This window comes from Clavelina lepadiformis, chromosome 8 (assembly GCF_947623445.1).
Source record: "Clavelina lepadiformis chromosome 8, kaClaLepa1.1, whole genome shotgun sequence".
Lineage (NCBI taxonomy): Eukaryota > Metazoa > Chordata > Ascidiacea > Aplousobranchia > Clavelinidae > Clavelina > Clavelina lepadiformis.
In genome coordinates, this window is record NC_135247.1 from 7,061,360 (window position 1) to 7,074,066 (window position 12,707).

At 35.6% G+C, this 12,707-nt stretch overlaps 1 protein-coding gene and 1 long non-coding RNA gene across 4 annotated transcripts; one reads left to right on the forward strand and one right to left on the reverse strand.

Annotated features, from left to right (window-relative positions):
* Positions 1-345: 345 nt before the first annotated feature.
* Positions 346-10,282, reverse strand: LOC143469216 (uncharacterized). 3 transcript variants are annotated; one of them, XM_076966832.1, is made up of 27 exons: positions 10,123-10,282; positions 9,806-9,902; positions 8,977-9,657; positions 8,422-8,627; positions 7,949-8,068; positions 7,809-7,870; positions 7,201-7,347; positions 6,928-7,066; positions 6,360-6,403; positions 6,104-6,220; positions 5,859-5,988; positions 5,474-5,558; positions 5,176-5,284; positions 4,788-5,082; positions 4,484-4,690; positions 4,235-4,382; positions 3,845-4,094; positions 3,648-3,731; positions 3,482-3,561; positions 2,636-2,766; positions 2,377-2,561; positions 2,012-2,102; positions 1,782-1,930; positions 1,535-1,589; positions 1,377-1,401; positions 1,124-1,245; positions 346-979 (listed from the first exon to the last, which is right to left on the reverse strand). In XM_076966832.1, the coding sequence occupies exons 1-27, from the start codon at positions 10,126-10,128 to the stop codon at positions 767-769; spliced, it is 3,978 nt and encodes a 1,325-aa protein (XP_076822947.1). In that variant the 5' UTR covers positions 10,129-10,282; the 3' UTR covers positions 346-766. The 3 variants fall into 3 exon arrangements, with proteins under 3 accessions (XP_076822947.1, XP_076822946.1, XP_076822948.1); XM_076966831.1 differs by having other exon boundaries at positions 1,535-1,604; XM_076966833.1 differs by lacking the exons at positions 346-979; positions 1,124-1,245; positions 1,377-1,401; positions 1,535-1,589 and having other exon boundaries at positions 1,790-1,930; positions 2,012-2,101; positions 2,375-2,561.
* Positions 10,283-11,165: 883 nt separating this feature from the next.
* LOC143469712 (uncharacterized) lies at positions 11,166-12,010 on the forward strand. The gene is made up of 3 exons (XR_013119189.1): positions 11,166-11,255; positions 11,610-11,669; positions 11,830-12,010. It is a non-coding gene; the product is annotated as an uncharacterized LOC143469712 (long non-coding RNA).
* Positions 12,011-12,707: the final 697 nt, after the last annotated feature.

Below are 12,707 nucleotides of genomic sequence, written 5' to 3' on the forward strand. Positions count from 1 at the left end.
GTAGAAAACTTTATACGGAAGTCCAATTTTTTAAGAAAGATCACCAAAGGAACAAAAAGAATATTTACTTACTCTGTGGCGCCTGTTATCGGCAGCCACCTTCTTTTCAAAAATTCAAAAATGCCAAGTTTTCCTTCGGTAACTCATTTTTCCAAATTTCTACTAGCAGAGTTTGATATGGTATTAATTTTTTTGATATAATATAGCTAAGAAGTAGTTTAATACTCAAAGAATTCAATAAAAACTACATGTCTTAGTTTAAAATAAATTTTATTAATTAATTATTTTTTAATAATAATATTTAATTTAATTTTGCTATTGATACTTTGAAGCAAAATACCAGTATTTGCGTTAAATATTTTATTATTCAACGCGCCACCCTCATGACACAAATTCAATAAAGTCATTCCTGACGAATCTCAGAAATGTTGCAGGAATTTATATAAACGCTATATACAGAATAATGCAAAGTGCCAAAAAATAAGTGATTGTGATAACAAGTCCGTCGAGAAAAACAGCTAAGAAACCTGTTAATAATAATAGAAATATAGAATAAAGTGATATTGACAAATGACAGGCTTCTGCATTAACAAACAAACCTTCTATTTTGTCCAAATTTGATGTAACATTTCGATCTAAATAACGACAAATGACCTTGAGCTGCATTAACCAACATTGACAGCACTTTTTATTATTTACGCCGAAGCGTCGAAGATATTTTGAACACAAATATTTCCATTGCTTTTAACATAACAATAATCTCTTGTCAATGATAGGCCCTGTTCACGTGATAGCTTCGCCGTCTTTTGTTGGCGCGTTTTCTTCTACGTCTCCTGCGCCGGCGTCGTCTTCTGCGACGTTCCTCGTACTCACTGTCGGTCGATTCTTCGCTGCTGCTCGTAGTACTGGGCTCTGATTCCGATTCGTTCAGAGAAAAGATCTTGTCCAAAATAAGTTGGAAGTATCTGATTTCCCTGACCTGTATGCGCAGAAATTTGTGTGCAAGTAGTAACGGATTTTTTGAAAAACATCTAGTCAACACAAAACAGGAAATCTTATGCAAAGTAACATTCCTTACAAAAATAACGGGACAAGCTAAAAATCCATTTGCTCAATTCATTACCATATAGTATATGCAGATGAAATGGATCAGATACAAAATGATAATTGCAAGCCATACACCGATTATGTGAGGAGTGTGGCCCTTCACCCATTTGAACATCGCATCCATACATCCATTAAAATCTGCGTAAAGTGTATGCATGGGATTATTTACTTTTTAGGCAGTAAGAATATAGGCTACTATTATAGATCTCTTCATTGAATTTGAAACACATAAGGTAAAACAGCAGGATGATTTTAAAGCCGAAACTCACTTGCTTGATGCTTGTCACAGTCTCCCTGCAAAACATGTAAACTGTTTTAAGTCAGTTTTGAAATTACGTTGTTTGAAACATGGCATAAGTAACTATCGACCTTCAAATGTACTCTGAAAAGTTAACTGCGTTTGTGGTGATATTTTACCAGTTCTTACCGATGATTGTAATCTAGGACAACATGATTCGGGCAGTTGACAATGGGCAGCATCACTGCAAGGAAAATCTCTAAAAATTAAAATTTTTTAAAAATATCCCAGTAATATTTCGACTTCTGCATTCTAATAGAGAGATGAGAGTGTGTTACAATTCGTTTTTGACGTCGAACTTGCCCAAAGAAAAATTTTTGTCTGAAAGTTGCATCATAAAACAATCCAGACTATTTGGAAACGTATAGAAACTTACTTGTTTTGGTACCAATTACTGAAAGAGTTGTTTCCGGAGGAAATTCCACAACACTGAAAGTTTATCTGTATTTGGTCGATGGTAAAAGACGACACTTTTCTGGAAGTAGTGTTGTAGTTCACAATGAGATTCTTGAGAGATACATCAGTCTGCGTGCATAAAACCAAACCTGCACAACTGCACATATCACCAAACAAGCTATACCGACTCGATGAAGCATTGTAACTTACAAATTTTGTAATAGTGTCTTTCATAACCCAAAAGCAGATCCCACCTCCGATAAACAAGATGCAGCTTATGACAAGGCACCATCCAAAAAACCTACATCAGTGCATAAAGTGTGCTTACATTAAGAACAATTTTAGAAATGTAAAATTTCGGCATAGCCTAAACAAGTTTAATCAGAAAATAAAATCGAACCCCGTATCAATCACGCAAAAGTTGTTTTTGAAATTACATTACAACGTTAGATATTGCTCTTCCGAATAATAACAGTCATTAAATTTAGCAATATCTTCTTAACAACTATACAGCGTATCACAATTCTGACAGTTTCTCCACATACTTGAAATTAATTTTATATATAACCACTCACTTTATCATACAAATGTTATCACGGAAGAATCCGGCAGCTCCTATGATACATATGAAAGCTATAACGAAGCCAACGATAAAGACTGGAAAGATAGGATCCAATAAGATTAGGTGTGGGTCTTCCAGCCCATTGTTAACGAGGTCAGCAAAACCCCAAATTCCAAGACCTAAGAGAGCCAACCCAACCTACATAGAAATTCTCATTAATCAGAAGTTGTGCACAAGTTATGCATCATCATCAGAAAGGGTTGTAAACTTACAATGGCAAAAATAATGTTTAGAACAAAGATGAAGTGTTTGACGAATGAATAGCAACAGGTTGGTTTTAAGTATTTTCTTTTATACCACTCGACGTATTTGTCGGGCATGCCGCCGTTTGTACTGAGCTCATCTGATGAAAAAAATACAACAAACGTTTACAGATGAAACTATAAATGGTTATAGTATACTGCGTTATAAGCTTGCTTGCATGCAACACAACAAGCAACACCGACGTAAAGCTGGTTACCGGTACCCTAGTCACAAATTCAGTTACTTATTCAAAACGAGAAGTTGGCTATTTTTCATGCGGTTTTATTTTTAATCAGATACTTATTTGCACATGAAGTTGATTACCTAAGTCAGGGCATCTCAAACTGTGGGTCGCGGTCACGTTTGGGATCGCGAAATGTAACTTTGGGGTCGTGAAACAAATTCAATGTTATAAATTGAATTTTTTTTGTTAATTTTTTTATTTGCTTTACTGTTTCCATAACGTGGTTCTTTTATTACTGTACGCTACAGTTACTGTACTTTGGTGGATTGTGTGTATTTACATGTATATACCAGAGGCAAAAATACCACTTGATATTTGTAAGCTAATTGGACGTTTATTGTTTTAATATCATTAACGTATAGGTTACACATCAAGGGGTCGCATGTAAATTTCTTTTCTAAAATGGGATCGCGGAACTAAAATTTTGAGAAGCCCTGACCTAAGTTACTACCCGCACTTACTAATTTCTTTACTTATTCTTAGACTAAGTTGTTTACAAACAATGACTAAGTAACTGAATAAGTTGCCAGGGAATTGGTATAACTAACTTCACACTGATCTGGGCAACCACCTGCTGTACTAGCCAGTCTACGTTTCGAAGATTTTCTTCTCACGTCATAATCAGAATCTTGAGATGATGACGTTGAGTGTCTGTTCAAAGTATACATTTTAGAGGGGGAGTTGATAAATTATTTTTCCAAAAAATACTTAATTGATTAAGTAGTTTGTTAACATACTTTCGACCGCGCATCCTTTCTTCGTAATGCGTCAGATCAATGCCGCTGTCTCCTCCGTGCCTTAAGCCAGCTTCTGGAAGCTGCCTATAAAGCGGAGCATTTTTTTGCTTTAAATAGTATAATTATAATTGAGAGACAACCGAAGAATGACAAATCGTGCATTCGTTCCAAAATTAAAGCTATTTTTAAACACTTACTTGTTACGATCTTGCCAAGGATCTTCAATCTCAACCACAACGTTATTTGCCGGTGGATTGCTTTGAGTTGGGGCCTGTTCAATCACCAGGGGTTGAGAAGTTACCACCACTGGATGTGTGACAACTGTTCTAACTAACTGCTCTTGTTGAACTGGGACAGCTTGTATCGGCACGGGTTGAAATTCTGTATGCACAGCAGTATGTGCTATTGGGTAAAGCGTTGGTTCAGTAACAGGCATTGGAACAGGATCTGTATTTGAATTGTCAGTAAGCTAAAGTGTGAATAACGCTTTTTTCAAGATAAGTTCCCTCAAATATGTGCAAGAGCATATAAAAGCAAGAGTAAAAGTTAATTTACTGTCTACAGTAAGTAGAGGTTAGCCACCTCACCTAGCTGGGGCGAAGGAGAGGATTGTATGATGATGGGTGCGACGTCAACTACTCTGTGTTGGGTTTGCGCCTGGTCTACTACTACTACAGAGGGTTGGGAAGATGGCGTTTTGTGGCTAATTGCTGTAATTGGTTGAAGCGGCTGCACCTTCAAAAAAATTCCCAGTGCCATATCATTTATAAATAAAAGATTTTTATTTACATCAAATCCATTCTTGTCCTTGGAAACTTTTAAAAAGGTTTCGTTACTTGTAAAGGCGATGGCTCCGGAGTTAGACTGCGCGGTGCTGGTATAGGCTGAACCGTAGCTCCAGTTGTTGTTTGAATATTCAAGTTGATAACGTTGGGATCTTCTGAAGGAAGAACATTGATCCGAAGATTGTTTGAACCTTCTACTAAAGCAGTGTCTTTGTTTAAACCGTTGTTTTGACCCAAAGACACACGGATCTGCGAATTCTAATAAGTGGATAAAATAGCATGTATTATAAGGCGCATTATGCAATCTGAATACCCCTGCTAAAAATATCTTTTTAGTTAATAAAAATATATTTACCTTTTTGGTCTCGGGTACTGTCTTTTTCTTAGGCGGTTGCAAAGGCAAGGACTGCGGTTCTTGAGGAAAAGGATCAACCAGTCGACTGCCTTTCTCTGTCGGACCTCTGGTTACAACAATATGCGGGACTTGTCCGAAAACACCGGGCTGATGTAAATCTTCCTGTAAGTTTGGATTGCTTTTTGGACGACGCAGTGGAGCTTCATCCACAAACGGTAAAGATGAATGTTGAATCCGAGAATTGGAAGAAGGATCAGTCAAGGGTATAGCCATCATGTTAATGCTAGTACGCTGTCTGGATAAATAAAGATAAATTTCGTGTTATTTTTACCTGTATCTGAATGTACAGTACACTATACAATTTTGAACAAAAATCAACAAAACTTACTTAGGCTGTGGTTTATCAGGGTTCATCCTTTTCGGAAATGTGTGGTGATTTTTCTTAATACCAGAGCAAATCCGGTAGTCGTCGCTTACAATTGGGTTTAAATTTTCATCTGAAAAACGTTTTCATAAACTAAACTTACACGATTTCCTTAGCATAAAGCACTATGTTACGTTTGCATATAATAGATGCGAATCCAAGAGATTTTCACGTTTTTGCTAAGCTCTTTTGCAAAAATATTCCTATAGATTTGCTGTCCATCTTACGCTATCGCCTATATATAGTCTTGCAAAAAGCATACCCGTAGAAGGCTTTGGTGTATCCCAGTCGGTTTCAAAATCTGCTACCGTGTCGTATGGTGTAATATCGTGATGTAAAGGATTTGCCTACGAGCATGAGCAAGGTGATTAGCCAATCGATATCACACGAAATAATCAGGTTATAACGTTGCGTTGCTTAAGTAATGAAATAACCATGTATAGCCCTACATGCCGTTGCTACCTATATTACTCGGCTAAATTAAGTATTGCTAAAACAGCACTCATTCATTATAGTTTTCAATGGATTGAATTAAAGCAAACCATTTAACCAAGAACTTTTTTATATACAGTATGTTTATCATAAATTATTTGTCAGCGAGATACTGTGACTTCGTTCAAAGTGCAGTGCAACGTGAAGTAACTTACCAAAGTCGGATCGTTGTTTGCGTCCGTTTCAGAAGCCGTTTCAAAATCAGTATAATCAGAAGGATAAACTTCGCACATGTAGGGTATCGCATTCAGAGATTTTGGCACATCATTTGATACCACTGGAAATCTGCAAAAAAGACGAAACAAAATTATTGAAAATTTTCGAAAATTTAAATTTTTAACAGACGCAAAGTTGCGCCAAGCAACTTAAAATGTTGTCCATTAGGTGTGAAATTTTTGACCGAAAATGCGATTCTGTTATAGATATCTCGTCATCTCCATCTCGAGGATCTTCGACTTGTGGTCGTTTTTTTGGCAAAATTGGAAGATTTTCGTTTAGTGGTCCTTGCGGAATAGCTCTAAACAAAAAATATCATTGTACTCATTAAAAAACTCTGAAGCCCCTTACTCTAGTAGTGTCACCAGACGTTGTTACATCATATTTAAATTATTTTCATGAATTGAGCATTAAAGGTGTATATAGGCTATACATCTTACCTAAACGGCTCCGTTTCTGGTTCGATTGAATTTGTAACTGAAACCTGCAAGTACAGCATAATATTCATATCACTATATGTATAACACTACTATATATTCCATACCATTACTATATGTATTGTGCTCATAAAGGCGTCACCAAAGAAATTGTTTTGAAACAAAAATTTATGGTTCAGCCGAAATGTTGGTTGTAACAAACACGTTAACTACCAAAACTAATGGAATTTATTAACTATACGGTTAAATATTCTTATTTCATGAGATAAATTTCAAATCATGCGGGCGTTACTTAACCTATACGGAATATACGCAAGTGTGAGAATAGCAATATATAGCCTATATGCTATAATAGCCAAAGTCCCGCCCTTGTTTCACAGACCCGGAGATTATATATACTTCTCTACTGATTTCATACTTCTGCAGATAAATATGCGCCACTTGTGCTGCGAATGTTGTTTTTTTTTTCAGTGCTATACTGTACTACAAATATGACAACAAGCGCTCCCAACAGATCGTAGGTAGCTATAGAGCAACTTCTAATTCGAATATGAAAAGGGAAAATTATTACCGGTTTATCCCCCGAATTGGCTAATTTGGAAAACACATCTGGGTATGATGAGACAAGATTTTGCTTTGGTGGAAGACTTTGTTGATACGATGGATACAAAACATCTACCTTTTGCTCTTTTTGTACGTTGATGTCAAGGCTAAAAATAAAATAACTTCAGAACAGAAAACAAATTTAAAAAATTTTTAAGTTACAACTTTTATTTAATCCCTTGCATTTTGTTCGTTTAAATATATTATACATTGTTTTTTTCTTTACTTTTTTGGACTATACCTATTGACTTCTTGTATGAGCTTATTTAAATCTTCGTTTTCGTTCGTGCTGTCATAGGGCTCAACTAAATCAGGAATATTTGTTGCATTAGATGAGTGCAAGCTTACCAAAGCCGGTCTCTTAAACGCATCGTCATCTGGCTGAGTACTGAAATAAAGAGGCTTAGATTTTTCAAAAAATATACATAAAATTTCTACAGGAATTTAAAACCTTGTTTACAGGAAAATGCTTTTATATCCAAATACAAAATCACCAATTATACCAAATTTACTTTCTGATGTTGGCTCCGACACTATAATGAACTGCGTTGTTATATCTACGAGCTTTAAGTAGGTTACAATAAGTATCATCTCTCTTAAACTTATATAGTGGTTTCTGTAGAAATATTGTACTTAGAAAATATTTTCTTTTCTCGTCTAAAATTTCGTTTAGACTATGATATACATCACAAAATGTTTAGTTAAGCCTCCGGGCATAAACTTGCTGAACCAGTTAATATTACAATAGAATTTGTTCTGCCAGTCTATTAAGTTACACCAAATGCAGAAATCGGGAGAGCAAGCATGTGACGTTATGTGCAAGCATTTAAAAGTAACGTATATATTTACCTTAGGCCATTCTTGTGTTTACGTCGATCCTTTTTCTTTGAGTTGCTGTGGAGACCTGGTGACTGAAACCAACGGGGTTTATGAAATGAGTATTCTGTGTAAGCCAATGTGCAATTTCCCCATTAAGAATTTAAACCTACTTGTGAAAAGTCGATGATGCGGTCCGGTGGTGGATGAGCAGAAACAGGAGCTATACGATGGGCAGTTGGAACGATGGATTCCTCGTCATCAGACCATCTGCCTCTTGGCATGGTATCCGTCTAACAAACAAAAACAATGCAACTAACGTTAAATGTTTGTGCATGCTCATTGTAAAATGAAAATAAGGATAGTCGATACTTGTTAAATTCAAATCCCTTTTAGCGATGTTTATGCGTACAACCTATCTTCGGACAAGTAATTCACTGATCACTGACGTCACACAAACAATGCAGCGCCACCAGGAGGGCTATCAAACTTAGCTTGCATAATTGCGAGCCAGACATCTACCACTACATTATCGGGGTGACAACATGCAGCTGCCGATTTGCGTTTTGCAATCTTTATTCTATTGTTTGCTTTAGTATGATGGTTGTAGGGAATGTAGGCTATGCAGGCTACTATCATATTTTACCTTGTCTGTGACATGCAATAAAGGTCTCCCGAAGGAGTTTTCCTTTGGAGGGGGCTTAGGACTTCTTGTAGAAAGATGTTTTGAAAGTTTTGGAGGTAAAGCCGGAGGTGCTTCATTGTCTACAAAATCTCCTGCCGTTCTTGCTTTTATAGACATGTCGTCAACATCACTAGCAAATTCTGAGTCCTCGAAATGCAAAGGATTCTCTGTTTAAAGCATAAAACTATTTAGTTTTCCAAAAATACGATTTTGTTAACAAATTTGATTGGACTGCTGATCACAATCATTGCTATCGTGGCTTGGTTGTTTAGAATTCACAAGCCAACGTCATAAAGTACTGGCGTACGTATTGATTTTGGACTGAACAGTTGGCCCACATGAACTTTGCACTGGGATTTTACGTTAGCTTATATAATATATAGTTCAAGTAACTATTAAGATGGTGTGTATTTTCTAACATTTTCCACAGCTTTTCTTATCAGATAAATCAACTTCTCATATATATAGTTTTTGTTGTTCAACAACTATATGAAGTTTGATAAGTTCAATACTGACCAGGTTGCTGCTGCATTTTCTCTCTTTCCTCAAGAGCACGCTTTAACGATTGAGCCAAGTTTTCCTGTTCATCCGGTAATTCTTTCTGCTGCCGAATCACCAGTGGTCCCGAGTTTTCATCACCAGATGAACTTGATGAATCGGACAAGTCGGGAAGTTCATCTTGGCACTGATTTTCTTTTTCGTCTATTATGTCCGCTTTATTTCGAGGAATAATAGCTTGCTCTGGTCGCACATCATCCTGTGACTCTGGTACAATGTCGCAGTCTTGTACTGGAGGAATGAGGTTTTTCTTATCACCATTAAAATGATTTCCGTCTGCCTCAACCAATAGCTCATTGAGAGGATGTTCGTGTGGTATTGCACATACATTTTTATCATGATCTGCAGCATCCAAAACTCTTTCATCGGGTGATGTTGCAACTATATTTCCTCCAGAAGATTGAAGTGGTTCCATCGGAAGCACATTATTTTCTTGCTTTGTTGTATTGGCGTCTTCGTTTTTTTCATTTTCACCTTCAGAAGAAGACGATGATGAACTATTGTTTTGTGGAGAAACGTCTTTTATGTTTTCCTCTTCTTCATCTGATGATGAGCTATCTGAACTGGAACTCAAACTAGAGCTAATTTTCATTCTGCTTAAAGAATCCCTCTCTAATTGCTCGTCATCACTTCTTGACCCTGAATTATTATACACAATGCTTACAAAAATTACCTAGTTTAGCCTATCACGTAAACAATTAAATGATCGACGCCGACCTGAAAGTCTATGTCTAAAGTAGACTAGTTATTATAATTATTATCAATACGATCAGTAGTTCTGTCATACCGCTTTCTTGAAGTAACTGGTTGTTTTCAATTTGTCGGATGTCTTCTTGTTCTTGACTATTAAGCTTGGATTGATCATGAGTTAAATTATCATTGTTCTGAAAATGAAAAAAAACACTATAACTTTCTCTAACGGATGTTGTTTCCAATATACGTTTGTTGTAAAAACTTTTTTAGTTATCATTCACCACATAATTAGCAGCAAACGTCAAACGTCTGCGAGAAATTTACGACACACCAAACAAAAGAAAAATAAAAACGTTTTTGAACATTAATAAAAAGAAAGAAAAATACTTGTATTACTGTACACTGACTTACGTCCATGGTGTGCTTTGGAAAGAAAATGTATGAAAACTTTGCATCTAAAAGAAATACATTTAGGGTTCTTGATCGTAGCAACTTTTAAATAATAATCAGAAAACCTGCTCAAGGTCTACAGTAAAAAATACAAAATTTCTTATATTAATAGGTTGTTTCTAAATGATAGACTGTAAATTTCGGTTGCTGTTATAACTTGATAATGATATAATTAATCCTTGCACCATCGACAATAAAAAAACGCTCAGCACAAACATAATTCTCTACGCCTCTTACATAGTTAAACCTGCTCACTTTATACTCTTTGTACAATCCTGTTATCGTTTACTGTAGGCTATCTACTATAATCTGTTTCTGAAAGGGTATTTTTTTCTATAAAAAATATTTATAAAAAAATATTTTCTGTATATATTGCAAAACAAAATCTTCTGAAACCAATTCCCGTTAGACACTGTAAAAACGAGCATTGAGTGATACTCGTTTATTTGTATATTTTAGTTGTACGTCCAGCAGTCGCGCTTAGTTTGCTCAATTATGCTTTTGTGCTATGACATGCGCGTGATGTCATTCGCCAGACCGGTTTTCTACTCAATCGCCTCAAGCAAATTGACAACGTCGTCCTATAGTTGGTCCACATCTTCTTATTTTATTCTTTTAATGACGTAATCTGGCTCGCGCCCTAACAATGGTAATTAGCGATAAATGAAACGTAACTCGCTCGTAGCTAATTGTATTCAATTCATCACGGACAGTTACTTTCATTTATATACAATTTACAAATATTATAATGTAACTTCAGTTAAAATTGGTAAATTTCGCTTTATTTTGGCTTAATGCAAAGGAATGTCCGCTTGCCAACAGGCTTACATGCTAATATACCTTTGCTGTATCTTCATTTTTTTTATAAAAACGTTGGATTGGAAAATCTAATTATTCAGCCTTTAACTTTTTTAAGTTTCAGAACAATTATTATAACAAGAATTTGGTAGCCTACATGCAGAGTTTTGTAACATATACCTAAACATCTTGATTTTTTTAAAAAGGTCACTCAGTATTTAGGCTTAACAGCCGACCTGGCTGTTTCAATTAATGGAAGGACGAAAATAAAGCTATAAAGTTTTGAATAAAACCTTGTAAGTAACTCCATGCTGTTTGCATTTGAAATCACCACAATAGCTGAAATAATTTCAAACACAAAAATCCTCTTTAAGTTTAACTATTCTTTAGTGGCTCGCGATACTATGGCATGACTGACAGGAGGCCTCTATTGTTTTTAATGAAGTGTATTTTCAAAAAAATCAGTGTCAAGTATAAGGAAGTTATTTCATGTCAGCCATCATTTTTATTTTAATAAGAACGTAGGCTATATAGCAAAATATATATATTTATTGTTAGTAATTCATACATAGGCTACTTTTGTAAAACATTGTTTGAATTTTATTTTTTAGTATTTAGCCTACTGAACGTCTTTGAAATTATTTTTACAGTTTCGTCAGTTTGGCTTGAATTGTTCTTTTCATTAGACATTTGAAAGAATTGTATTTGAGGTTCGTCACTGAAAACATTAATTTTAGTCATTTTAGTCATTTATCTACACTTTCCTACTTTTATCAGATCTAACTACAATAGAATACAGGCCATAACTATAATAGATTTGATCGAAAAAGTATCCTCCTTTAACTGTACCTTGGAACTTTCATCACATAGCATGACAGATGCAGGCAAGAGATTGGACGGAGGAATTGTGCTTGCTGCCAAATGTAACAGAAAGTGGTGACACCTTGGACAGCAGGGGACCTCGGACAAAGACTTTCCCGTCGTTTTTTGATTGCATGGCGTAATTAATATTATAACGTCTTCATATCAAACATGGTCGCATGCTACTTTACTTATAGCTAGTTATACTGCTGGAAGTAAATGGAAGGCTATAGAACCAAAAACATATAGGCTATAGTTTTTCTGAAAAAAAAAATTTTTTTTTCTGTGTAGGGTATTGGTTACAAACTGATCGCAATATTAGATTAAGCTTACTTGTTATAGTGCTACGGAGAGGTAGATAAATGAAGTTTATGCTTTTGTTATTACTTTAGCTTTAGGGACCAGATAAGATCCTAAAAATTCAAGCTTGCAGTAAACACTGTGGATGAGGACATGTCGGACACTAGGGCGTGGGTGTTTTGAAATGCTGCCTGCATTGACAGTAGATGACTACGCTTTTTGAGTTTAACTGTAACAGTATGCAGCTTCTTTTTTTAATTGCACAAATATCATACATAGTTTTGTGCGTAATAAAAATTAAAAAAGCGATATTGGGAAAAGTATCCAGAAAGCAGAACCGAGTTCATAACTGATCCATGGCCATTTACCTGCGTCAGATTTAAAAATATTTAATCGTTGCACTGGTAGCAGTATCAAAAAAAACTTTGGCGCGCTGGTCAATTTTATGTGGTGGCCTCGTTTTGCTGCCGCATAAGCAAAAATAGCTAGTTCAGGTTAAGCAATTTTATAAGACAAATCGTTTTTTTAACGTGTTAGCTCGGTTTTCTTAAAAAAAGAGCATACGAAGCAACAAAAATATTAGCATT

Excerpts from the sequence above, each read along its gene's own strand:
- LOC143469216 (XM_076966831.1), bottom strand. Across the intron at positions 7,348-7,808 it reads AAACACAAGAATGGCCTAAG|TACTCAGCCAGATGACGATG; the intron begins GTAAATATATAC and ends TCTTTATTTCAG. Across the intron at positions 1,931-2,011 it reads AAGACACTATTACAAAATTT|ACTGATGTATCTCTCAAGAA; the intron begins GTAAGTTACAAT and ends TTATGCACGCAG.